This window comes from Tursiops truncatus, chromosome 1 (genome assembly GCF_011762595.2).
Source record: "Tursiops truncatus isolate mTurTru1 chromosome 1, mTurTru1.mat.Y, whole genome shotgun sequence".
NCBI lineage: Eukaryota > Metazoa > Chordata > Mammalia > Artiodactyla > Delphinidae > Tursiops > Tursiops truncatus.
The window spans coordinates 161512279-161538585 of NC_047034.1; the positions used below are offsets into that span (position 1 = coordinate 161512279).

The window sequence follows — 26307 nt, forward strand, 5'->3', positions numbered from 1 at the left end:
GTATACAACGTTTCAAATGTAGCTATTGTTTAGAGTAGAATATAAGTGTTAGTTTCCTATTGTAAAATGAAGTAAATAATGCTCTTCACCACATAGGATTGTCCTGAGGATCAAATGGATTAACATATGTAAAGTGCTTAGAAAAATGCTTGGTACATAGTTACCCTTCAATAAGTATTGGTTATTATTGTTCTTCTTATTATTCATGCATCAAATATCTATCCAGTTTCCGCTACATGCCAGGCACTGTTCCAGGGACTGTAGAAACAGCAGTGACTAAGAGACGAGAATGGTCCCTGCTCTCATGGAGCTTCGATTCTACTTGGGGGAGAAAAAAATACATGTATGTCAGGTGATAAGTAAAAGAAAGAAAAATAAAGCAGGGTAAAGGAAAATAGGAAGCATAGTGCAGGAGGAAGTTGCCACTTTTCATAGGGTGGGTGGTCAGGGAGGTCCTCTCTGATAAGGTAACATGTGGATAGAGACCTGAAGGAAATGAGGTAATAAGCTTTGCAGTTATCTGGGGGGAAGAGTGTGCTTGAGATTATTGAATGAAAAAAATAAGCTACCAAAAATAAGTAGATCTGGGTTTGTAATAGGGAGTGACAGTACGTGAAGAAGCCACGGCCCACCTAAGACAGGCCTCAGTTCCAGTCAGGTGTTGCTGTGAGGAAATGTGGACCCAGTGTTGTCAGATCTTCTGGGCTTTGTGGGGTTTTTTGTTGTTGTTGTTGTTGTTTTAAGAAAAACTTTATCTTGAATTTTTCATGTGAACTGTCATAGGCATAATGCATATATATGTTCGTCAAAAGACACGTACAAGAATGTTCAGAGGTGGGCATTCCCTGGCGGTCCAGTGGTTAGGGTTTGTTGTTTTCACTGCCAAGGGCCCAGGTTCAACCCCTGGTCGGGGAACTAAGATCCTGCAAGCTGCACGGTGTGGCCCAAAAAAAAAAAAAAAAAAAAAAAAAAAAAATGTTCAGAGGCATTATTTATAATAGCCCCAAACTGTAAGCTACCCAAGTGCCCATTATTAGAATGGATCAGCTGTGGCATAGTAAATAATAACAGTCTCTACACAGCAATGGGATGCAATCAACTACACTTCACACAACATTATGGGTGAATCTTACAACATAATGTTGAGAGGAAAAAAGCCAGTCCCTAAAGAGTTCAAAATAGGTAAAACTAAGATATGATGTTAGAGAGCTAGATAGAGGTTACCCTGTCTGGGTGAGGTGCTGGTGACTTTTTTTTTTTTCCCTTGATCTGAAAGCTGATTTCATGGGTATGTTCAGTTTATCAAATTTTACAGTGATTTGTGCACTTTCCTGTATGCATTTATACTTCAATAAAAAGTTAAAATAAAACTAAAATGTGGGCCAAAGTAAATCTTAAGGCTGAATCAGAGCTGTGGGCTTCCAATTTGCTCTACAATACGTAGATTTCTTTAGAGAAAACAGCAGAGAAGTTTTTTTTTTTAAAAACTTATACTTTGAGGGGACTTCCCTGGTGGTCCAGTGGTTAAGACTACGTGCTCCCAATGCAGGGGGCCCGGGTTCGACCCCTGGTCGGGGAACTAAGATCCCACGTACCACAACTAGAGAAGCCCATGTGCCGCATCAAAGACCCAGCACAGCCTAAATTAATTAATTAATTAAAAAAAAAACTTATACTTTGAAATGCAGGTAACATCCCCCACACCCCCTCTTACAGAAGCTCCTACAAAGCCCAATGAGGAACCCATCTTTCCTTCTGGGTCATTACCCAGCCTCACATTTTCCTTTATATGTGATCCAATACTAATGTCCGCTCTTGTTCTCAAACTAGAGAAATCAACCCATATATACCATATTATAAGCCCAATACTAGTAAAGGTACAGAATTGGAAACTATAGATACAGGAGGAGAACCCAGAGGCAATTTCAAAGTAGGATGTGGCCTACTTTAGGTTGAGAGAGCACCAGGAGTCTTCAGGTTGGGAGGCTCATAAGACATAACAGAAGAGGTAGTAGGAATCATACTGGGCTGAAATAATTTATCCAGGAAACAGGCATGTCTTAGCCTGGGCCATGGACCATAGGTAGAGAATCAATCAGGTGTAAAAGATAGGTTTTACAATCTGTGTGTTCTGGGGAACTTACAAGCACATCTCAAAGGTGCTTCAATTCAGGTGATGGATGAAGAAGGCTGTTCTAGGCAGTGAAGACTGCAGTCTATGGATGTATGCTGAGGTTTGGGTCTTGGGGGTTTCTTGGGAAGAAGTGATTGTCTCAAGAGTTGAGTTACTGACATAGCAGAAAGGGAGTTACTAACATGGCAGAATTTGGGAACTAAGTCACATTTGGTTCCCCAAAGCAAGGGCTAGAGAGGCAGGAGTACGATAAGGATGTTCAAGGAAAGTAGAACCTTCTAGGGGAAGTGAAATTGCATAGCTTAGGACTAAGAAAGGTGTTCCAGGATTGGGAAGGAAACCTAGAAATGACTGAATAAAGGCTAAGAAGAGAAATTCCAGGGGCAGAGAGTTCCAATCTAGCAGAACTGATCCCTTGTTTAGGGCAACCACCTTGCTTGTCATTGTAGTACATTACAGACTACACAAGAATATCCCAGGGAGGAGGCATCCAAGGTGTGAGGGATCTGTGATCAATTGTACTAGGTTAAGTTGACTGAAAATGCAGGGGCTAGCCTAGAATCTGAATTTTTGTCTCAGAGAGGACTATTTCCTCAGGAGTATTACCCAAAGTGAATCACAAACTCGTGCGTATTTTGAGAATTCAACCTTTTCTTTGTCCTTGCTACCGCCTTGATAGTGGTGGACCAATTATAACTCAATGAACTAGTAGTTCCATATTTCATGCTTGATTTTACTATCTTTATCATCAAGTGTTACCAGTACTTCCCACCATACAGACTTACCTTTAATGCTTTCATGAAATGGATTAAAATGCCACCACTAAAGGGTGTCTCAGACCACCTAAACTGAATATTAATTTCCAAGGTATTTGGATTAACTCTGGTCCTCCTTCCCAAATATGGACAGAAGCATGAAAGAAACTTCATATGAAGTAGCTTTAAATCTTAAATATTCAAATCTATTGTCCCTTTTTTACTTCAGAACGCCAGGGAGTTTTTGTTTTGTTTTAATTTGGGGAGGGGGGCAGGGATGGAACCTGGAAATTGAAAAGGGGAAGAGAACAGGAAAGCGGGGGTCAGACAAGGACATGGCCAAGGCAAGAGTTGACTCTGAGGCCTTTGTGGAAACCAGATGACAGGAAGGTTTGGGGCATTTACCTGCCCTGGATTCATCTGATGGAAGCTCAGAGAAACTGACACATGACTGGGCTTTCACCAGTGCGTTGCTCTCAGAAGAGACTGCCTGAGCTGCTGACTCTGCCTAGCTCTGGAGACAGAAGCAACAAGAGACTTAGGATTTTTTTCCCCTCTTGTATAAATAAGTGCAACTACTTGAAAATGGAATGCAAAACAAGTAGCCAAAAATGGTCTCTCCTAAATCAGGTTAGGTATACATCTTCTCCAGGAAGTACTCCAATATTTGCTGACCCCTGCCTCCAAGCTGGGTTAGATGCTTGACCCCTTGTTCTCTCTTCTCCCAGCCAATAGCTCTACCACTGCACTTACCCCAATATGATGATTTCAGTATCTCACTAGAGAAAGGCTTAACCATTTTGTAACTTTGGTAGCCTTCTGAAACCTACGGACCAACTCTCGGAACAATGTTCATCAACGCATGAAATAAAATACATAGCATTACAAAGGAAACCAATTATTATATTGAAATATAGTTCTTAACTCCAGACAACCTCTGGAGAATGAATCCCTTGAGTGCATGGACTGAGCCTTCATCTCTGTACTGCCAGTGCCTAGCACAAAGCCTGGCACATAGATGGTACTTACAAATGTTTATTTAATGAATGAACAGAAAGATTAGATGGCTACTGCCAACTCAGCCTGAGGAATGATTCATTGTAACTGCTTGTGTATATACCAGTGTCTTGCATGTGCCTCACCCTGTCTGAGATGTAGACCAGGGTTGTGAGGAAACCCACACTCAAGAATGGGTGCATAGCATCTAGCAATAATGACAGGCTACTGGAAGACCAGGAAAACAACAAAGCTCATGTATTTCCACCAGCTGGAATATTCAGGTAGTGAAAGTAAACAGGCTCTGTCTTTAGGAGGTGATCTCTTGACTTTGGAAGCATGACGCTCACACTACTTTAAAACACTACCAAACAGCTCTGATGGAGGAAAGAAAGGAACCTGAGCTAGTGGGTAGGTGTTCTCCAGGGCTCCTCCTCTGTCCTGATTTGAGCCTCTTGTCTCTGGGAAAGATAAAAGTGTCCCTAAAAACCGCAATAGAGATGACTTGTGCCTTTCTAGGTTCAAGTAGTAGTTTTAGGCTTAGGCAGAAATTTTGTTTTTGTTTATGTACCAACAGACAACCTAAAGAAGCAAGAAATAAAAGCCACTTCCTTCACTAAAGATATATAAAGGGCCAAAGGTTTGTTCTAAACTGATTGCTATGTCTATTAGATATTTTGAAAAGAAAAATAAAACCCCAATTTTAAAGCTGAAAACCACAACAGTATGGGGTTCAGAAATCTCACCCATAAGGCTTTTAAGATTGACCCTTTCAAGTTAGAGGGCTTCTCCAGCTATACACAGCTATCTGAGGGATGGCAGGATGCAGTTTTCACTTGCTTAACAACAGGGTTTCCAACATCTGTTGGAAGAAACATAGCTTCAGGTGGGTGCCTTCAAAAAAAAAGGAAACTACAGGTTAAAGTTTTGTATTTAATTAAAAAAAAAAAACTCTCCCACTCCTAAAGTGTATGCTTTCTTTTTTGACCTATTTTTCTTTTAAATTGTCTGCAGTTTCCCTATATTTTTCCTAGTGCAGTAAACAATGCAATCAAAGAAACAAAAAACAGACTCCACTCTTGCCCCAGACACTGAAGATGGTCAAAGAGAAGGAATCACAGCATGGAAAATGGGCCCATCTCTAAATATACAAAAACATTAAAAAAAAAGAAGAAAACAAAATAACCCCCCAAAAGATATTATTATTACATTCCTGGTACATTTCCTATAATATAATGTTGCAGACAATGCTTCTTTCCCAGGGAGTCCAGCTCGCTCAGGAGGAGACATCTAGTCGGTGCCTCGGGATAGGGTGGGGTGTTGCCAAACCTAAGGTTTTTTTATGAGCTCAATATCTCACAGAAACATCTGTGGTATAAATGGTATATATGAATCTAAAAGGGGATGAAGGCAGGCAGGCACCTGTCACTGTTCTCTGAATCAGCCAAAAATCTGAAGAGCGTGGGATCCAGGAGACAGATGCCATTAACCACTGAGGAACAGAGGGTAGAACAGAGGAAGCACCAAATGAATGGCTGCTTTTGGTTCCAAAGCCAAAAAAGGGCCCCACAAAAAAAGGGCAGCTGGTCTGGAAGAGGAACTCTCCTGCTCCTGGAGTCATGCAATAAAAATGATGGCCTTGGAGCCCCACCCCGAGAACAGCCACAGTCCAAGAACCAGAGCAATTTACACCACATCACACAGTTTGCAAATGAATGGACTAGGAGGGTAAGTGTTTTGACAAAGTGGGGGGCAAGGTGAACCTGAACCCCAAAGCACAGCTGTGACATCTCTGGATTTCTATTTCTGCCAAGCCACAGGCCTCTGACGCCACTTGCTCGGTGGAAATGTACCCTTCTTCTTAACACTGGCCTTGCCTCAAAATGGCAGCCATGGTAGTAACCCTCAGAGATATTAAGAGGCATCAGTTGCACTTCTGGAAGTAAGATAATTTCCTTGCCCCATCCTGGCCAAAGCACTTCCCTTTTTAAGCCGCTGCTGGTATGCCACCTTCCCCTCCAAGCAGAGTGCAACTTACTTTTGTTTCAGACTTTTGCATTGGCCTCTGAGGGCCCCTTCCAGGATACAGAGTAAAGTATCCTTCTGCATCCACGTGTGAGTGGATTGCCTTCCAGGGTCAGATTTGTGTTCCCTGGTTTGGTCAATGCACCTTTATGAGAATAAAACCACATGCATACACAGACAGACTAGCCTGGAAAGGGCTTTCTGGATAGGGTTTCTGGTTATCTTGATGCCTCCCCCAAAAGAAATCACTTTCTTGGTGTAAGAGGATTAGGACATTGAGTGACCTACTCTCAACTTTCGGAAGGGCAGCTTGTTTTGTCCATTTTTCAATGAGGGGGTGGAAGGGACCCAACCTGTTCAGTTACAACAACAAGGTTTTGTTTTTAAAAAAAAGGATCCTATGTGGAAATGAGTGGGACAATGATAAAAATAAACAAATAATTAAAATTCCAAACCAAAACATATCTCCTGGCCCCGAGACCCCCAGTTAATCCTCTAAGACCACAATCTCCACATTGTGAACTTGATGCTGGTGTTCTTCCATCTCAGCCACGACTTTCTCCTCAGTCCTCAGTTCTGTCTCCAAAATGACTGCTTTGCCCTCAGTATCCTCAGCCTCTGGGTCTGGGGCTGGGTCAATCTCAATGATGGTCTGCCCATCCTCTGAGGTGCTTTCAACAGCCTGGATGGCTGAGGTCAGGCCAGACTCCATGGCCACCAACTCCACAGGGCTCACCATGGTGGTCATGTTGCCAAGGGTACTCCCATCCTGCATGGCGGTGGAGCTTAGCAGCGCCAGGCTAGATGAAGGGTGGATGGTCACTGTGTCTGGTGAGCTGCTCTTGGCAGATGAGACCACTGTGGCATAACGGAAGAGCTGAGGGCCAGAAGGAAGTGCGTGGACAGTCACAGGACTGGAGCCCTGGCTGAGGGTGGCCACTGGAATATTGCCCATGGAAAATGACTGACCCACGGGGGTGATGGTGATGGGTGAGATGACTGTGAACTGAGGCTGCTGGACAGGAGGAGAAGGGCTCAGGACGGTGGTAGAGGCTGGCCGCTGGAGCCGGGGTCTTTTGGGAGGCTTAGGAGTGCTCACAGGCATCAATACCACATTTTGAACCGTCTGGGATTTCAGCCTGTGATCCTGAGCTTGCTTCTTCTGCTCTTCCAACTGGCGTTCCAAGTCTATGGAAAAAAGACAGACTTTGTGTGGAGAGAAGTATAATCTTGGGAACAGTAAACTGGGAGTGAGGAGACCTGGGGTCTTGCCCTGGTTTTGCTACTATGTAGCCTCAGGCAAGTCATTTCATTGTTTTCAAGAAGAAACTAGACTGGATGGTCTTTAAAATCCCTCCAGTTACTACATGTCATTGTGTGATTATAGACAGGTCAATAATTCAGAATCTTTTCGTGCTGTGATCCTACTATAGCTCAACTCTAGAAGCTCCTGTGGCATTTTGTTACCTGTCACCAAAATGCAAACCAAAGAAGTCTCCAGTTGGTCTACCAGCTTATATATGCCCTGCCTGGCTCTACAGATGAAAATAATATCTGCATAATCCCTTTGCAACTGCCATGGACCCACAAAGGAGCTACAATGGCCACTCTGAAAAGCAGTGATTCCCAAACTGTCCTTCAAGGCAGGATCACTTGCTGGTGACCCAGATGGCTTTAGTCTACCATTAGCCCCCAGAGAAGTCTACAGAAAGTTATAGAGGAAGTCCCTAAGAATTACAGAACTGAAGGAGGTCTTAAGAGTTCTAACACATTCATTTTGACATAGATCCAGAGAGATAAAGCGACTTCCTTACGGTTACAGAGCATGTTACAGAGAGTCAACTTGGTGGCTTTTCCACCCCAATACATCTATCACTATCCCTCTCCCAAGGGTCCAATCCAACCTTGATGACCACTGGTGAGTCTGGTTCTACACCAGAACTTCTCTATTGCTTAGCACCTGATAAGCATCCAATAAATAACCAGTCACACCTGTAGAGCACCTTGCTCACTGTGGAACACCCAGAGCAAGCCAACTCCTTGTTTGGAATAAAAGGAGTAGGGAGTGATAAAGAACACATTCAAAAACTTTAAAACATTGCCGTTTACGGTTATAAGATAATGCATTTTTTCCAACTTTAGTAGTAATCAAAGAAATGTGAACCTAAACAAGATACCAAATCTATAATTTTTAAAAAGTTAAATCAGGGTGTATTGTAAAAAACAATGCCCATTGTTGGTGAGCTCAAACTTGTGATGTAAATTGGTATAATCTTCTTGAAAATTTGACAGTAGGTCACAAGACTCCATAAACAAATTATCAATACCATTTAACCTCAAGCTTAAATGGTATTCATATTGTGAAGTAGTTTAAGAGAACATAAGAAGAAAAGTTATATTCATACAAGTTCACTGCAACAAAATAAGCTACTGAAGAAAATTTAAATTCATCCTTAAAAGAACGTCTAGGTAAAATACTGTGTAGCAACTTGGAAAAATATTAGTATGTCACAGTGAAAAAAGCAGAAAACACAACTTTATGTACACTGTGGTTATAACTAAAATGATATGGACAAGGGACCAGAAGCCTACATTTCTAACAAAAACCATTTTTCAGATGGTGTAAAGTTTCAAGGTGGAAGACAGCATTGGACTATAAATAAGAAGACAGAGTTCTACTCTGGGCTTCACTGTCAAGGAGTGATGTGGTCCCAGGCAAATCATTTATCCTCTCTGTGCCTCTACTGGGTTATCTGTAAAATAAGGAAACAGCCTATAATATTCCTAGAAAGATCAAATGAAAAAGGGCATCTCTGAGAATACCTGGTAAACCGAATTTAAAATATAAACTGGGCATAAAAATAAGTTTAAAACAACCTAAATTGTTCTTCTCTTACCAAATGATCTTTCTTGCCTCTCGTCTTCATGACCGACTATTATAATATATTCTATGTCATTTAAGACTGATAATCCATACCTCCAACTTGTTTTGCATCTTTCACTGCCTTACCTCCTCCAAAAGCTTCTCCTGATTCTTTTCTGGGTAAAAATGATAACTCCCTTTGTTCCACCACTATACCTGCTATATGCCTCTGTTACAAAACTGACTACTTTTTGCACTTATTTCTAAGTCTGCTTTCCCTTCAGTTCCTTGAAAGCCCTCAAGAGACTGAGGCTACCTTATTCAACATTTTATTTCTAAAACCTAGCTTGGAGACCAGCACAAAGTACTTATTAAAAAGAGTTAAATTATCCATGTGCTCATAATTTCTGATTACCAGAAATAATGAAAGTGCTAAATGTATATCAAAAGACTCAGTATTAATAATGTAAAAAAGACAAAGGCCAATTTTTTTCTTCTGCCACTTATATTACTGGACTAATGGAGCGATCTAGCAGACATCTTAATCCTCCAAAGATATAGAAGGAGGATCATGTTGCTGGCTTTCTTTTCTTTTCCTTTGTGCTTCCTCTGCTTCCCACCACTCCACCTCACCTAGGACTATGTACAAAGAAAAAGCCAAATCTGATACTATGTGAGGTGAAAGAAAGAAAGAGAGAGAGAGAGACAGAAAGAGAGACAGAGAGAGAAGGAAGAAAGGACAGAGGAAGGGAGGAAGGAAGGAAAGAAAGAAGAAGCAAGCCAATCCAGTCCCAACAGAAGTCAACAAAGGAATGGCAAGACTCAAGGATATTAGTATAATATCACCTAAGAAAAGAGAGAAGTTACACATACCTGTCAGAGTATAGAGAAACTGCTCTTCTCCCTGCTCTACTTGGTTCCTTCTGTTGTCTAAAACCTTCTTGACTGTGTCCATTAGGCCAAATGTATGTGCTACATTGTTGAGAACAGCAGCATCTATTTAAAACAAAAGACATGTCTGTCCAGTTAAAACAGAAATGTTCCACCAACTCCCTATTGTGCTGCTTATAAATATAAAACAATCCCGGGCTTCCCTGGTGGCGCAGTGGTTGTGAGTCCGCCTGCCGATGCAGGGGACACGGGTTCGTGCCCCGGTCCGGGAAGATCCCACATGCTGCGGAGCGGCTGGGCCCGTAAGCCATGGCCGCTGAGCCTGTGCGTCCGGAGCCTGTGCTCCACAACGGGAGAGGCCACAACAGTGAAAGGCCCATGTACAGCAAAAAAAAAAAAAAAAAAAAAAAATAGGGAAAAAAAAAAAACCAATCCAGAAATTAGAATACTAATAGCATTTTCAAAATATTTTAACAAAGATTTATCACATGTGTAACTAATTATTATTTAATTGTTATATCTTTATACATGTTTCCATATAAATAAATACAAAAATAAGGAAAAAAATCTTGCATCTGGTTATAGGTTCTGACTTGTCTTAGAAAATATGGTCATTCTACTAGACAGAGCTAAGTTTGAACCTTGGTTTTGATGTTGCCTATCTGTGTGACCTTGGGTAAGTCATTTCCGTCCTTAGTTTTCTCATCTGAAACAAATGCGACTAATAATACTTACTCTGCAAGATAGATATGAAGATTAGAAACATCATATTTTAAGTGCCAAACATGGGAAATGACATGCAATATTATTAATAGTATTATCTCTGTTCCCCTTTATTATTATTATTTTTTTTGTGGGGGGGCTGCACCACGCGGCATGTAAGATCTTAGTTCTCTGACCAGGGATTGAACCCGTGCCCCCTGCAGTGGAAGCACGGAGCCCTAACCACTGGACCTCCAGGGGAAGTCCCTCTGTTCCCCTTTAAACAAAACTTCTTGAAAGAGCTGTCAGTAACTGGTCATTACTTCCTTAACTCAGACCACTTTTCCACCTACAACTCTCTTCTACAGTTGTCTCATCCAGTTCCATGGTTTTGAATATCATGGACATGCTAAGAATTTCCACATGTAGATCTCCAGCCCAGACCTCTTTCCTGCATTACAGATTAATACTTCTGTTGAGCCAAATGACTTCTCCATTTGAAGCCCTCATAAGCATCTCAACTAAACAAGTCAAAAACCAATTCTGATTTCTTCTCCCAGTGGTCTTCATCTCAGGAAATTTTACCACTGCTCACAGCTCAGACCAAAAATATATGAGTCATCCTGGATTTCTTTCTTTTTCACCCTACATCCAATCCATCAGCAAGACTTGTCAGTTCCACATTCAAAATATAAGCCCAATATGATCCCTTCTTCCCAGGTCTACCACTACCCACTCTAATCCACGCTACCATCATCTCTTGCCTGGACTAATTCCTTCAAGAGTTTCCCAACTGGTCTTCTTGTTTCTACTCTTGCCCCATATAATCTATTCTCCCCACAGCAACCACAGTGATCTTTTAAAAATATAAATAAATCTGAGGGACTTCCCTGGTGGTGCAGTGGTTAAGAATCCGTCTGCCAATGCAGGGGACAGGTTCGATTCCTGGTCTGGGAAGATCCCACATGCTGCGGAGCAACTAAGCCCGTGTGCCTAGAGCCTGTGCTCCGCAACAAGGGAAGCCACCACAATGAGAAGCCCACACACTGCAACGAAGAGTAGCCCCTGCTTGCCGCAAACTAGAGAAACCCCACGTGCAGCAACGAAGACCCAACACAGCCAAAAATAAATAAATAAATAAAATAAAAATTTTTTAAATTAGTTAAGACTGTCATGGGGTCATTAGAAATTGTCAAACGTGATAACTCAATTACAAACAAGTGAAGAAATAATCTTGAAAATATTAATGAGTTTGCTTCCATTAAAGATATAAAAATTAGGGCTTCCCTGGTGGCGCAGTGGTTGAGAGTCCGCCTGCTGATGCAGGGGACACGGGTTCGTGCCCCAGTCCCGAAGAGCCCACATGCCGCGGAGCGGCTGGGCCCATGAGCCATGGCCGCTGAGCCTGCACGTCCGGAGCCTGTGCTCCGCAACGGGAGAGGCCACAACAGTGAGAGGCCCACGTACCAAAAAAAAAAAAAAAAAAAAAAAAAAAAAAAAACATATAGGGCTTCCCTGGTGGCGCAGTGGTTGAGCGTCTGCCTGCCAATGCAGGGGACACGGGTTCGTGCCCCGGTCCGGGAAGATCCCACATGCCACGGAGCGGCTGGGCCCGTGAGCCATGGCCGCTGAGCCTGTGCGTCTGGAGCCTGTGCGTCTGGAGCCTGTGCTCCGCAACAGGAGAGGCCACAACAGTGAGAGACCAGCATACCGCAAAAAAAAAAAAAAAAAAAAAAAAAAAAAAAAAAAGATATAAAAATTTAAAAACTATATTAAAAATATATAAATATATCTGATCACTTTACTCCCCTGCTCAAAATCACTATGATGGCTTACCATCACCTTAAAATAAAACCCAAAGTTCTGACCAAAGCTTATTTAAACTGTCCCCTCTGCTCCTGTGCAACCTCATCACCTACCACTCTCTCCATTACTTAGTCCACTGGAGCCACGTCAGTGCTTCTCTAATTCTTTGAACCCACCAGGTTCATTGTAACTTCAAGATCTTTGTTCCCTCTGCCTGGAATGCAGACAATCGTTCTGGAGGCTTTAAACTAACAGAATATGAGAACTGTCTAAAACCAGGTGGATTTCTCCAATTTTCAGACTCTATATATCTACTTTGTATCTATATCGAGAGAGAGAGAGAGAGAGATTGCTTTCTGGCACCATTTACAAGGCAAAAATTACCTGTGGAAAAAGCAATGCCAGACCTGAGTTCAAAACCTAGTTATGCTAAAAATAGAGCTACCATATATGATCCAGTAATCCCACTCCTGGGCATATATCCAGAAAAGATGAAAACTCTAACTTGAAAAGATACACGCACTCCAGTGTTCATAGCAGCAATTTACAATTTACAGTAACCAAGACATGGAAGCAACCTAAGTGTCCATCAATCAGATGAATGGACAGAGAAGATGTGGTATACATATCCAAAGGAATATTACTTAGCTATAAAAACAGAATGAAATATTGCCATTTGCAGCAAGGTGGATGGACCTAGAGAATAACATACTAAGTAAGAGAAAGACAAATTACACTTACATGTGGAAGCAAAAAATAATACAAATGAATTTATTTACAAAACAGAAACAGACTCACAGACATAGAAAAAAAACTTATGGTTACCAAAGGGGAAGTGAGGAAGGGATAAATTAGGAGTATGGGATTAACAGATACACACTACTATGTATAAAATACATAAGCAACAAGGATCTACTGTATAGCACAGGGAACTATATTCAATATCTTCTAATAACCTATAATGGAAAATAATTTGAAAAAATACACATAGGAGCTTCCCTGGTGGCACAGTAGTTAAGAATCCGCCTGAAATTGCAGGGGACACGGGTTCAAGCCCTGGTCCGGGAAGATCCCACATGCCGTGGAGCAACTAAGCCCGTGTGCCACGACTACTGAGCCTGCGCTCTAGAGCCCATGAGCCAAAACTACTGAAGCCCACGTGCCACAACTACTGAAGCCCACACGCCTAGAGCCTATGCTCCGCAACAAGAGAAGCCACCACAATGAGAAGTCCGCGCACCACAACAAAGAGTAGCCCCACTCGCCGCAACTAGAGAATGCCCGCGTGCAGCAACGAAGACCCAACACAGCCAAAAATAAAATAAATTAAATAAAAATAAATTTAAAAACACACACACACACACACACACACACACACACACACATATATATAACTGAATCACTTCGCTGTACACCTGAAACTAACACAATATTGTAAATCAACTATACCTCAATAAAAAAAAAAATTTTACAATTCAAAATAAAAAGCCCTAGTTACGAACTTTGGATAGTAACTTTTTATGAGCCTTAGTTTCCTATTCTGTAAAATGAGGATAATAATACCTATACCTCAGTGTTTCATGAGGCTAACATGATCTGCCTACAATGACCGCTATTGTTGGGATTAGTGTGTTTACCTGTGACCTGGAAGGGAGCCTGGATAAGCCGCTGCTGAACTCCCCTGAGTAGCTCCTCTATTTCCTTCTGTATATTGCAGACAACCTCTTCCATCAGTCCTACATCAGCTATTCCTTTCCAGAACATCAAAGTGTCCTCTGGCAAAAGAGGGATAAGACAGAGGGTAAACAAGGGACACTACATATACTTAAGCATATCTCTTCAATGTTAAATTCAAAATTATTTTGATTCAAAATGATTTTTTTTTTCCGTGCTGCGCAGCTTGTAGGATCTCAGTTCCCTGACCAGAGATTGAAAACGGGCCACAACAGTGAAAGCCCAGAATCCTAACCACTAGGCAACCAAGGAACCCCCCTCAAAATGATTTCTTATTGGGCTATTTCTGGGAAAAGAAAAAAAGCCTTTGGAACACTAGCTGCCTCCCTGAGTTGGTATCTAATTATTTGAACTCTGCAGCAAAATAGGGACTTGTGATAATTGCCTCAATTTGTCATGCCTCTGGCTACAGGGAACAGGTATCTTCCACCAATAAAAATATTAAATTAAATATTTAATAAATACTAAAGCATTTATTTAAATAATTTAATTTAAAATTAAATAATACATAATATTTTAAATGTTAAGTAATAAAGAAATTAAATTAAGTTAAAGATATACTCCCTCTAATCCTATACTTAAAAAACCAAAATAAAGGGACTTCCCTGGTGGTCCAGTGGGTAAGACTCCATGCTCCCAATGCAGGGGGGTTTGGGTTTAATCCTGGTCGGGGAACTAGATCCCGCATGCATGCCGCAACTAAGAGTTCACATGCTGCAACTAAGAAGTCCACATGCTGCAACGAAGATCCCACGTGCCGCAACTAAGACCCGGCGCAGCCAAAATAAATAAATATTTAAAAAAAAAAACCAAAAAACAATAAAACAGTTGAATAGGTGGGGTTATAAGCTCCCTGGGGGCAGAAGCTATGTCTTTTCATCTATCTAGATCTAGCAACAGTACCAGCTAAAAACAGGCAGCAATAAATATTTGTTAAATAAATTAATGAATGAAGGATGATGTGAAGCTTCTCCTGTCCCCTCTAAGTGAATCATCATTAATCACCATCCTCTACACCACCTGCTACCTAATTTTTTCTTCTAACGTCTTGCAGCTTGGTTTCTCTAACAAATGGGCCAAAGTTGGAGTCAGTGTGACAGGATAAAAAGCATGGACTTCAGAGTTAAACAGATGAATTCAGTTAAACAGCTGAATTATTAGTTGTGTGACTGGTCTTAGGCAGGGTGCTGACCCTTTCTGAGTCTCAATTGCTTCATAAAATCTGACTTTACAGGGCTATTGCTTGGATTAAAATAAGGTGTTTGCAGCTGTAATTAGTATTAATATGCACAAGAAAAACCAGCACAAGTAATGAAGAGGCCTTCTGTGTCCATAATCGTAATGGTGATAAGAGTCACAAAACCTTACAAGAAATCTGAGCCCCATAGAAAGTACCTGAAATTTCCTCTGAGTCTTTCTTCATGCCCTCCTCTGTGGCCATGCTGACAGCAGCAGTGAGAGCCGAGTTCCATTCCAGCCCTGCCTCTTCCATGCTCTCTTCTGAGATGGCAATCTGTGTGATGCTACCTAAAAGCAGTCCATTAGAGGGAAGGCCCGTGAATTTTATGAAAAAGTCACAACTATCCTCTATCTCAGACAGCCAAAGAGATCCTGTTATTTAACTTTCTAACCTTTTGCCTGCATGTCCCTATATTTAAAAACTAGAATCCTAGGTAATCCAGGATGAATATTGGATTTCCTAAATAAAACCTGCCTTGCAAAAGAAAATGCTTTCTTCTTACTCTGAATAGAAAGTGAAAGATAGGGGCCTCCCTGGTGGCGCAGTGGTTGAGAGTCCGCCTGCTGATGCAGGGGACGCGGGTTCGTGCCCCAGTCCGGGAAGATCCCACATGCCGCGGAGCGGCTGGGCCCGTGAGCCATGGCCGCTGAGCCTGCGCGTCCGGAGCCTGTGCTCCGCAACGGGAGAGGCCACAACAGTGAGAGGCCTGCATACCGCAAAAATAAATAAATAAAAATAAATAAATAAATAAATAAAAAAAGAAAGTGAAAGATAACTTACAAAATCACAAAAGAGCAATCTGCTTTCTGAGCAGTTATGTTTTCGAAAGAGACAGAAGGTGGGCACGATTGCCAGGCTGCAGGCCCCAGACTTGGTGAGGATGAGGAGGACTTGAAATAATTTAAAAGAAAATTATAGTCAAGAGCCCTACTACAAGCATGTTTGATACTAACCATCTAGAATTCATGAAGTTGCTGTAATTTATTTATCAGGCTATGTAAAAGAAAGCAAGAGAAATGAGACCAAAATAAATCAGATAAGAGATCCATGAATAGCAGATTCACAGAGGAAAAAACTACTGCTATCAATTTTATAATAAGGTTTTAAACAAAGAGAATTGAGAAAAATCAAACTGATCCAGACAGAAATATAGACAAGTGTGGACTCTCCGCATTGAAGGATATCAATAATCAAGCAAACAAGTAATATCAATATGGATGATCAAGTAAAGAAGTTTCGGCAAAATGAAAAGGAAGTAGATAGTTTCACAGCATTTTTCACTTTTCAAGTGAAAGTGTCACACCACCAAATATTCAAACTGCTAGATATTGTACACTTTCCTGAAAGGAACTTAGGTTCCAAGAAATTTGGCTTCTACTCACCCAGTGGTTACTCACAGAACATTAGGACTGACCAAAAGAAACCTTGATAAGTCATTTTTAAAGCACAATACTTCCCTTACATCCTTTAGCGTTCTTGTGTCTCTGTCAGGCGTATTTATAAGCCTCCTGGAAGTAGTTTAGACATATTCTATCTAGGAATTTTAGCTGTGCTAAGTCTCCAGCTGAACTAAATCCTTAATAATAACCTCATACGGCTATATCTTTCCTAGAGAGCCCTTGTCCCAAGCTCAACAATACTGAAGTTAAGTGTGTGCCCATCCTATCTCATTTGTGAAGAAGCCTCAGCTTGCTTATCTGAATTCCTTACAGACAGAGCTCTTTGATCCTTACAGCAGTCTCCAGAGTCCAGCCCAGCCAATGACACACTGTCTTTGATACATCTCAGTTCAACAGCTGAAAACCCGTTCTCCGTTCTAATCCACCCGCTTGCCTTGCCACTAGAAGAGCAAAGGATTTTTAAAACAATCTGATTTCAAAGATATGTCAAGTGGCACCAAAGTGAGACTGTTAAATAAGCATTATTTGGATCACCTTTCTAACGTTTACCATGCACTGTAATAAAGAAACAAGGAAGGAGGTCTGGCCAATAGGAATCATTTGGGAGAAAACAAAGAGAGTTCTTTCTAAAGCATGGACTCCCACCCAAGATTACCATACCTTACATTAACGCTCTCGAGAATTGAAAAAAGAAACACAAAGAAGAAATGAGGGGAAAAGTGCTACTGAAAAACACAGTGGGTTTTCAGGTGGTTTCCTACCCCCTACCATCGGCCGAAGTGGGTGTCTGCACCACACTTGTCTGCTGTCCTGGCACTGGAGCTCTTGCACTGCTGATCAGAAGATCAAATTTGGTGCTTCTGCAGGTATTGGAGCAAACCTTGTCATGTTGGTAAAAATCAATCTGTCCAGAGTCCATCATTTTCCTGTGCAAAGAGAGACAAGAAGTACCAATTCAGCCTGCACTTCATCTTGAAGGGACAAATAGAGACAAAGTTGCTGAGTCCCTTCTATATGTTAATGAAACCTAATAGTATTAAAAGTCATTAGGTTGCAGAAATTCTAATTGGGGCTATAAAATGTTCATTGGTCCTGCCCACATTTACAAGTACTCCTCTTCCCTCCTTCCTCTACTCATTATGAGTACTCTCTTGTATTTCCCGTTATCACTAAGTTTTAGACATATACTCCTGACAATAGCTAAATTTCCCCATAGAATCTCACTGAAACAAAGCCCAAAAGAGGAAAAGACTAACTCATATCCCAGCACAAATGAGAAATGCCACAGGGGGATTAGAATTTTGTGATTAGATTCTGATGTATTAGTACTTGTAGACCAGCAAGATCTGTTGCCACTTCTGGAGACATAAAACTTCAGCACATTTCTTTCCTTTAAAAAAAAAAAAAGAGATAACTCTCCTATAAATACAGAGCAAAGTTGATTATACTAAACCCCCACTATAAAATGTCCTTATAACTAGATTCACAAGACGCTATTATAGGCCATGAGCAAAGCCATGAGGTATTTTAATTACAGTAAACTCTATGTTATAATGTTACTTGGCTTTCACTAAAGATTTTTTAGACACTCTGAGTCTTTTACATTTGGGGAAAGTTGGCATACACTTGTTTTTCTGGGCAAGTAAAACAAGCCAAGAACAAAAAAAAAAAAAAGAAAGTTAAAGGTATTCACCCCCAATTTCATTCAACTACTGATTAATGCACACAAATCATCTGGAATGAAATTTTTTTAATTATGCCTCTGACTATAAAAATCATACGTAAAGAAAAAAACATTTTCTGTGGAAAATACAGAAAACTATAAAGAAAACAACTGCTCTTTAAAAAAATATCCAACACAGAGATCATATCAACATTTCAGCATATTTTTTCTACTAAATTTACTTACATATGTGTGTTTTTTAAAACAACTATATTAATTGATATTACATTTTGTTTTCTTCCTTACATTACATCATAAGCATTTTCCATGTAAAAACTCTTTAGAAATATTTTAATGACCTCATAATGCCCCATAGTATAAACTCATATACATTTAGATGAGCCATAATTTACTTTAGATATACCCTGATTGTATATTAAAGCAGACTGTAATTTTCACCATCATAAATTATGTTGCAATGAACACTTTTATACTTGAATCTCTACAAGCACTATAGATTTCTCTTAAGACAGATTCCTTAAAAAAATTAAAGACAAAAGGTAAGAGGTTTTTAAGGCTCATGATACATGTTCTGTGGGGAAATTTTAATTCTTAACCACATTTTTAAATTTTCTATCAATAGTTGAGTGCTCAAGAAACACCAACTAATGTTAATTTCACCGAGGAGTGGGGTGGATTACAATGATAAACTTGCTGCATAAAGAGATGGGAGTGGGGATACTATACATTCTAAAGTTTATTTCTGGGACTTCCCTGGTGGTGCAGTGGGTAAGACTCCACGCTGCCAATGCAGGGGGCCCGGGTTCGATCCCTGGTTGGGGAACTAGATCCCATATGCATGCCGCAACTAAGAGTCTGCACGCCGCAACTAAGACCAGGCGCAGCCTAAGTAAATAAATAAATATTTTTTAAAAACAAATAAAGTTTATTTCAATGGTACAGTGACGGCAAGGATTGCATTCGCTGTGCATAATTGTTACTTACAAACAGCACCCTTCTACTCTACCAGATTATCCCAGGATTTGTCCATCAGCCCACATCTCCGTTGTTGTCAAGCTTTCTTAGCACCAGGCTTAGCTCTGCCTATGCTGAGTGATCTCAAGCTGGACTGTCATCTACTCCTGAGCTTCTCTGCCCAGAGAAGATCCTGCCCAACATTCTGACATCAGAAGAATTTGTCCTAGATGCTGGGAAGAGTCAATTTGATTCAATTTTTCTTCTCTCACAGGGATTTTAAGAACAAGTTGATGAAGGTCAAATAATACATGGATTGTTTAAGCCAATCCTTCAGACAGAATAAAAATTCAAATTAAGAAGACTGGATTCTCTGGATTCCACCATGATTAAGTGCCCCACAGTCAGCTGAAAGGTATGAACTTGCTATCAGAGCTCACCTGAGCATGATTCCACCCAGACGAATAGCTCTCTTCCAGTCCTTCAGGGTGGACTTGCCAGCCAGATGAACAAAATGCTTGGGGCTGATCAACTGATCATTAAACTAATGTAAAAAGTAAAGTCCAAAATAATCCAATGTTAATTTAGGCAGGCCAAGAGGGAAAGAAAGACATAACTCTACTTGTTATGAACAAAAAATACCCAAATGACAGACATCTTTAGTCATAGCCTTGTATTCTCCATCCTCCCACCCTATTGTGCTAGAGAAGATGATCCTTCTCTGGACACAGTGCCCTGTCCTGGTACGAAGCTACAGAAGACACAAGGAGGGTCAGAGATTAATATACTGATTAGGATCTAAAATCCATTTATGCCCTGAATCAAGCAGACAGGTCCAATGTTGCAAAGGCTATTTAAACTGAAGTAATCTATCCAGCCCTAATGACAAAATTCAGGATCTGGTAGAAAGAATAAGGATGGTAGAAACCAACAGCACTGCAAAGCCTCAAAGCTCTGTAATTCTTAATGATTCTAGGATGATGCCACTGATGGTGACTACTATCTACATAGGTCAGCTGTGGCTACCAGTGGAGACAGAATAAGCAATTATTTCCATATTGTGCTCTCATGAAGATTACTTATTTTTATCAGTAATAATTTTTAATAAACTCTACCAAATTACACACCAGTGTAAGGCATTTTACATATATGATCTCACTTCCTCTTCTAGCAACCTTACTGTGTGTGTATATAATTATTTGTATTTTAACATATGAGGCTCTGAAATATTAAATAACTTGATCAAGGTCACCTAGCTAGTCAGTGATAGAGATGGGACTCCATTCATTCAACAAATATTTACTGATAAATATGCCAAGCCCTATTCTATGTGTTGGGGATACAATGGTGAACAAGATAGACAAATTCTCAGCTCTCAAAGGACTTATATTCTGGTGGGACTTGAATCCAGGTCAAATTCACTCTAAAGTCCCTATTTTTTTTTTTTTTTTTTTACTGTGACACAAAGGGACACCACAAAATTAAAAACATTGACATGGTGGAAGAGAGAGAAGAGGCACTAAAACCATACCCTTTGAAAACAAGGAGACCCAAAATAGGCCCCAGCAAGGAGAAAAGACAATTACCTTGACACACTTTACATTTATTCCTGGGCATACAAACTTCTTCCAAAGGAGAATGGCTTTGCTCTCCCCACAAGTTATGGGGTAAGCAATTTCCATATCCTCATTTGCTTCTATAGTGCTTGCATCTTGAAAATGGAAAAAATATCATTTATTTATCAAACACTCTTCCCCAAAGCTTAATTCAGAATCTCTAGTCTCCTGGTTCCTCTGAGGGGCTAATAGTTCACACTGGTTGGTACTGTTTAGGAATCTTCTGGAAGAAGTTTGGCATAACAGCTCTCTTACCAAGCTCCCACTATGTGCCAGACGCTGTGCTGTGTGCTTTTATAGACTTAATCTTTTTTAGTTCTTAAAACAATCCTGTGAGGCAGTGATTGTTTCCTATTGTCCCTGTGTAGGACTCAGAAAGGTGAAGGGACTTTCCCAAGGACACACAGCTAAGCAGTGAGAACGTGGGATTTAAACTCAGGTTTGTCTAACTTCAGTTTCTTTCCACTCACTGCCTTACAATCAACACCTCATCAGCAACTTCCCTAATGACAGAGTTCAACCTTGAGGCTCCAATTTCTTTGAGGGATTTCTATTGATGAAAAATCTTTTCAGCAACCCTAGCAAATTCACGTTAAACATCAACGGACAGCCCTAGCATCTTAGGCAGCGGTGTCTCTAGATGTGCCATCATCAGATTGATGGCTACAGCACTGGGTAAGGGGGGAAAATAAGGCACAAGAGGCAAGAAATCTCAACCAAGGAAGCTAAGGTCAAAAGTACTACAACAGGGTTTCCCTGGTGGTCCAGTGGTTAAGACTCCCCGCTTCCACCGCAGGGGGCACGGGTTCTGCATACCTCGAGGTACGGCCAAAAAAAAAAGTACTAGAACAACAAAAAGACTTACCAATCCCTTCTTCAATTTTGTGTATCGTGTGAGTTTCTACTGCCACAACTGCCGTGTTGTTCTCGGATCCGGCTTCATAAATCCTGTTGTAAAAGTGTCCATCGATAAACAAACTACATAAATCATGAAAAAATTAATATTCACAGCATGGGGTTAAAAAATTTGTTTTAATCTATCTCAAAAGGAATAAAATAATATACTTTACAACTCGATGTTAGTGCTTTGACTAGTGCCCCAATGTATTTAAATTCTAAGCTGCCCGGGACTGCTTAGCAGCTACTACCATGGAAATGAATCAACAACTTTCCTCACCCCAAAGGAAAGTTCCTCTTGCTACTGTATTTACACCGCCACTTGCTACTCTTCTACACCAGACTTTTCCCTTCCTAACTTTAAAAGCTCATGACATAAAGTGCTGCTTCAAGTATAAGATTAAGTCACATTGTAGATTTATCCAAATAAGACTAAAAAGTAATACTGTTAGTTCAAACCAGGAAGAACCTGCTGACCACAGAATTGATGTCCCTTGTCGGAATCTAGGAACTTTAGTCATTTTTACACTTTAGCATTTTTTAAGTCACCATAATCAAACTACAGACATGAGCAGAACCTCGTTAAAAAAAAAAAAAGTAAGAGAGCCATTATGCCCAAAGTAACTAGCAGTAACTAGAGGTACCACTTAAGGAAAATCTCTCTCCAAAACGTTTCAACCTTCTAAGAAATGGGCTCAGAATACCTAACATGATACATTGACATCCTTTGTTCAATTTCCATAATAAACCTAACATGTTAATTATTGCACTTGCTACCCTAAAGCACTGCCTGAATAATCTCCTTTGCATCAGTGATTAGCCACCTGCATGGTGACACCTCTAGCACAGACCTCCCTTCTGAATTCCACACCAGGACACAATTAACTGCTAAATAAATAAATACATTTGGATATCCCATAGGACTTTATTGAATTCATTATGTCTAAAATAACCAAGTTCTCTTTCCTCTCCCACCTCCCAAACTACTCTTCTTCCTATATTCCCCGTCCTTGTAATGGCACCACACAGCACACAGCAGCCTAAAACAGAAGCCTGGGAATTACACTGAATTTCTCCCTTTTCCTCCTCCTCAACTCCCACATAGTCACCAAGTCCTGCCAGATGCATCTCCTTAACACCAGCCATCCTCCCTGTCTATTTCCACTACTACCGCCTTAATTCAGGCTGCATCATCTCTAGTCTGAACTGGTCTCCTTGCATCTACCTGATCTTCTATATTCCTTCCACAGTGATCATGTAACACCCTCCTCCAAACCCTTCAAGAATCCTCTCCATGCTGCTAAAATAAAGACCCAAATCCTTAATATCATATTTAAGTCCCTCCAAGATCTGGCCCCTGGTTTCATCTCTCACCAAATCCCACCAGACAATCCAAGCCCCAATCATAACAAACTATTTGTAGTTCCCAAAATTGCCACCTTCTTTTACACCGTCTATTTTTGCTCTTCTCCCTCTTCCCAGAACATCCTTCCCCATCTTTTGTTTTTTAATGAGTAGCCTGTATGATGCTTTTCCTTCCATCTCAATCCTCCAGTATAATCACCCACTTCCTCCTTTGTGATGCAACTGTACTTTAGTCACAACAACTATAACACTTCATACTATATACTTGTTTACCTGTCTCTCTCTCTCCTTGGGCATAGTCTAAAAAGGTCCCTGAGAGGGAGTTCCCTGGTGGCCTAGTCGTTAGGAGTCCAGGCTTTCACTACCATGGCCCGGGTTCAAGCTGAGATCCCGCAAGCCACGTGCAAAAAAAAAAAAAAAAATGTCCCTGAGAGCAGAGATTACATTTTATTCATTTTGTATACCTGGCATGTCGTGTGCTAACTGGAACATGGCACAGCACATAATAAATGACCGGTAAATGAATGAGGAATGTGATACACATGAGAAACTGCTGCTTCTGGAATTCCGTGGTAGTCCAGTGGTTAGGACACGGCGCTCTCACTGCCAGGGGCCCAGGTTCGATCCCTGGTCAGGGAACTAAGATCTGGCAAGCTGCAACGTGGCCAAAAAAAAAAAAAAACCACTGCTTCAAGTAAATTTGATAAGCTCATTCTAACTTGACCAGTATGTGCAAAATTCTTTAAAAGAATAAATTCTTGTCTATACATAATTTCAACAACCGGAAAATTGCACTTGGGGTGGGAAGTCAGGGAATAGTCTATATTTTTACGGTCAAACAAGATTTTATCAGGGAAAATCTTTCTAAAGTAACTCAGGATAGTGATGGATTTAGCCTAATTCTCTATACCTACTATGATTATGGTAAAAAATCATAAAATATGTTTAAAATGTTAAGGCGTTATGAGATACCGACATACCTTATGAATCATCGAAGTGAGGTAAAATTATGTTTACTAGAGTTTTAAAGTTAAGTCTACATCATTGTATTCTAATTCACTGAAAACTGAAAATCCACAGAGTTAAGTTCTTTTTATCTTGAATGACAAGGAAAGATATTCTGATTAATTGAATGGAATGTGGGATTATTACATAAACTAATGGGTACCCTACAGATCTGAAAGAGTTTATACAGCTTCCTAAGGCCTTAAACTTACTACTAGGGGGCTTCCCTGGTGGCGCAGTGGTTGAGAGTCCGCCTGCCGACGCAGGGGACACGGGTTCATGCCCCGGTCTGGGAAGATCCCACATGCCGCGGAGCGGCTAGGCCCGTGGGCCATGGCCGCTGAGCCTGCGCGTCCGGAGCGGGAGAGGCCACAACAGTGAGAGGCCCACGTAGCGCGGGAAAAAAAAAAAAAAAAAACTTACTACTAGGGAGGGATATGAGCATGATAAGGAAAGTAAGGTCACTACTCCTCAAATTGAACTATTCCACTCAGCACACTGAGTAAATTTATGTAATACTAAAATCACCAGTCCCTGATCTCATTGTTAAAAACTCTGTTATGAATCCAAAATGAATTAGAAAGCCAAGAATGGTGATGGAATCTTAGTACCTTCATTCCTCCTGAGGACTTTTTAAGTATGTTTTAAAGGTTTTATTTGAAAAAGTTAATAACCATCTTTTTTTGTTTTTAAAGAGAAAGCATAGGCTGAACAAGCCTTCTTTGTTGAAAAACCCCCAGAATTAAAAGTCTTCTTAGTATCTTAGTACCTGAGTACCTCAGTATCTATGTTTTTTTTAAAAAGTTGAATGTGGACATATTTCAAAACCAATCTAGGGACTTCCCTGGTGGCACAGTGGTTAAGAATCCGCCTGCCAATACAGGGGACACGGGTTCCATCCCTGGTCCGGGAAGATTCTATATGCCGCGAAGCAACTAAGCCCATGCAACTACTGAGCCTGCATGCCGCAACTACTGAGCCTGCATGCCGCAACTACTGAAGCCCACGCACCTAGAGCCCATGCTCCACAACAAAAGAAGCCACTGCAATGAGAAGCCTACGCACCAAAACAAAGAGTAGCCCCCGCTCGCCGCAACTAGAGAAAGCCCGCGTGCAGTATTGAAGACCCAACACAGCCAAAAATAAATAAATTTATAAAAAGAAAAAAACCAATCTAGTATTATTATGAAATACTTGAACTGTAGCCAAGCAGGTTAAGTGTGATGAGGCTGAAGACTGACACCTGATGATTTCCATCTTTGTCTCAAGTGTATTAAAATCATGAGACCAGTATTTCTTATCACTAGAATCACTGCTTTTGTACCCTGCTCATTTTTATAAAATGAGGCTAAAATGCAATAAAATATTCAAATAATAAAATAATACAACTAGAAAAATCAACTGACAGGCATCTCAAAATGCAATACCTCAAAAAAAAAGAATGCAATACCTCAAAATGTTTATTCACTAGCTCATGCACTAAAATTCAGTGTAAACAGTGGAGTGGGGAGTCAATATATGTTGTACAAAGATCCTCTACCTAAGCAAGCAATGAGAGGTTTCCAGAAAAGGCAATATCATTTGGAAAATAAAAAAGACAAACAGAAAAATAAGTGGAACCAAATCTTCAAAAGAATTAAGTCTCTAAGTAGCAGAGAAGTTTCTTCTGTCTCTACTGGGGATAGGACAAATGACAACTGGAGTACTTTAGGAAAGACAGAAGAAATGATGACTCCATAAGAAAATAAGTTCTAAAAAAAAAAAAAATGAAAAAGAAAAAGAAAATAAAGCTGCAGAGAACTAAAGAACCTGCCCTTTAATTCTTCCTGATGTTACCCTACTTCAAAAGGTAACAACTACAAGTATGTGTATGTGTATCAAACAAAATTCCCAAACAAATGAGTTTGAATAAGCATGCATAATCTGTTGGTGCCAATAAAAATTTAAACCACTCTATAGGTTATATGTTAGGCATTATTTATATCAACTTTCCCTTATAGACCTTAGAATATTTCCTTTATGCTCAACAATATTCAGAAATGTCAGCAAACTATGTTTATATTTTAAAAACTAAAAAGTCCTTATCTTTTACAGATACATACTAATGTCTGGGATTTGCTTCAAAAAAATTCAGGAGTGGGTGGATGTAGAGATGAAATAAGACTGGCCATGTGAAAAAAAAAAGAAAGGACTGGCCATGCGTTGATAACTGTTGAAGCTGGGTGATGGATGCTTACACG

General features: G+C 40.5%; 1 protein-coding gene across 9 annotated transcripts in view; it reads right to left on the minus strand.

The window, feature by feature from the left end:
- Positions 1 to 3771: 3771 nt before the first annotated feature.
- The window catches only part of GMEB1 (glucocorticoid modulatory element binding protein 1), a 31824-nt gene continuing 9288 nt past the window's right edge, over positions 3772 to 26307 (minus strand). For 5 of the 9 annotated variants that reach the window (XM_019938294.3, XM_033839428.2, XM_033839439.2 and 2 more), the window contains 8 exons: positions 21666 to 21778; positions 20771 to 20895; positions 19625 to 19728; positions 17315 to 17472; positions 15302 to 15433; positions 13810 to 13947; positions 9647 to 9769; positions 3772 to 7098 (listed from right to left, as the gene is read on the minus strand). In XM_019938294.3, coding sequence (XP_019793853.1) covers positions 6398 to 7098; positions 9647 to 9769; positions 13810 to 13947; positions 15302 to 15433; positions 17315 to 17472; positions 19625 to 19728; positions 20771 to 20895; positions 21666 to 21778 — 1594 coding nt within the window. In that variant the 3' untranslated portion in view covers positions 3772 to 6397. Of the gene's footprint in view, positions 7099 to 9646; positions 9770 to 13809; positions 13948 to 15301; positions 15434 to 17314; positions 17473 to 19624; positions 19729 to 20770; positions 20896 to 21665; positions 21779 to 23526; positions 23717 to 26307 lie in introns of all 9 variants that reach the window. The other 4 variants (XM_073793293.1, XM_019938295.3, XM_073793294.1 and 1 more) reach the window with 4 other exon arrangements.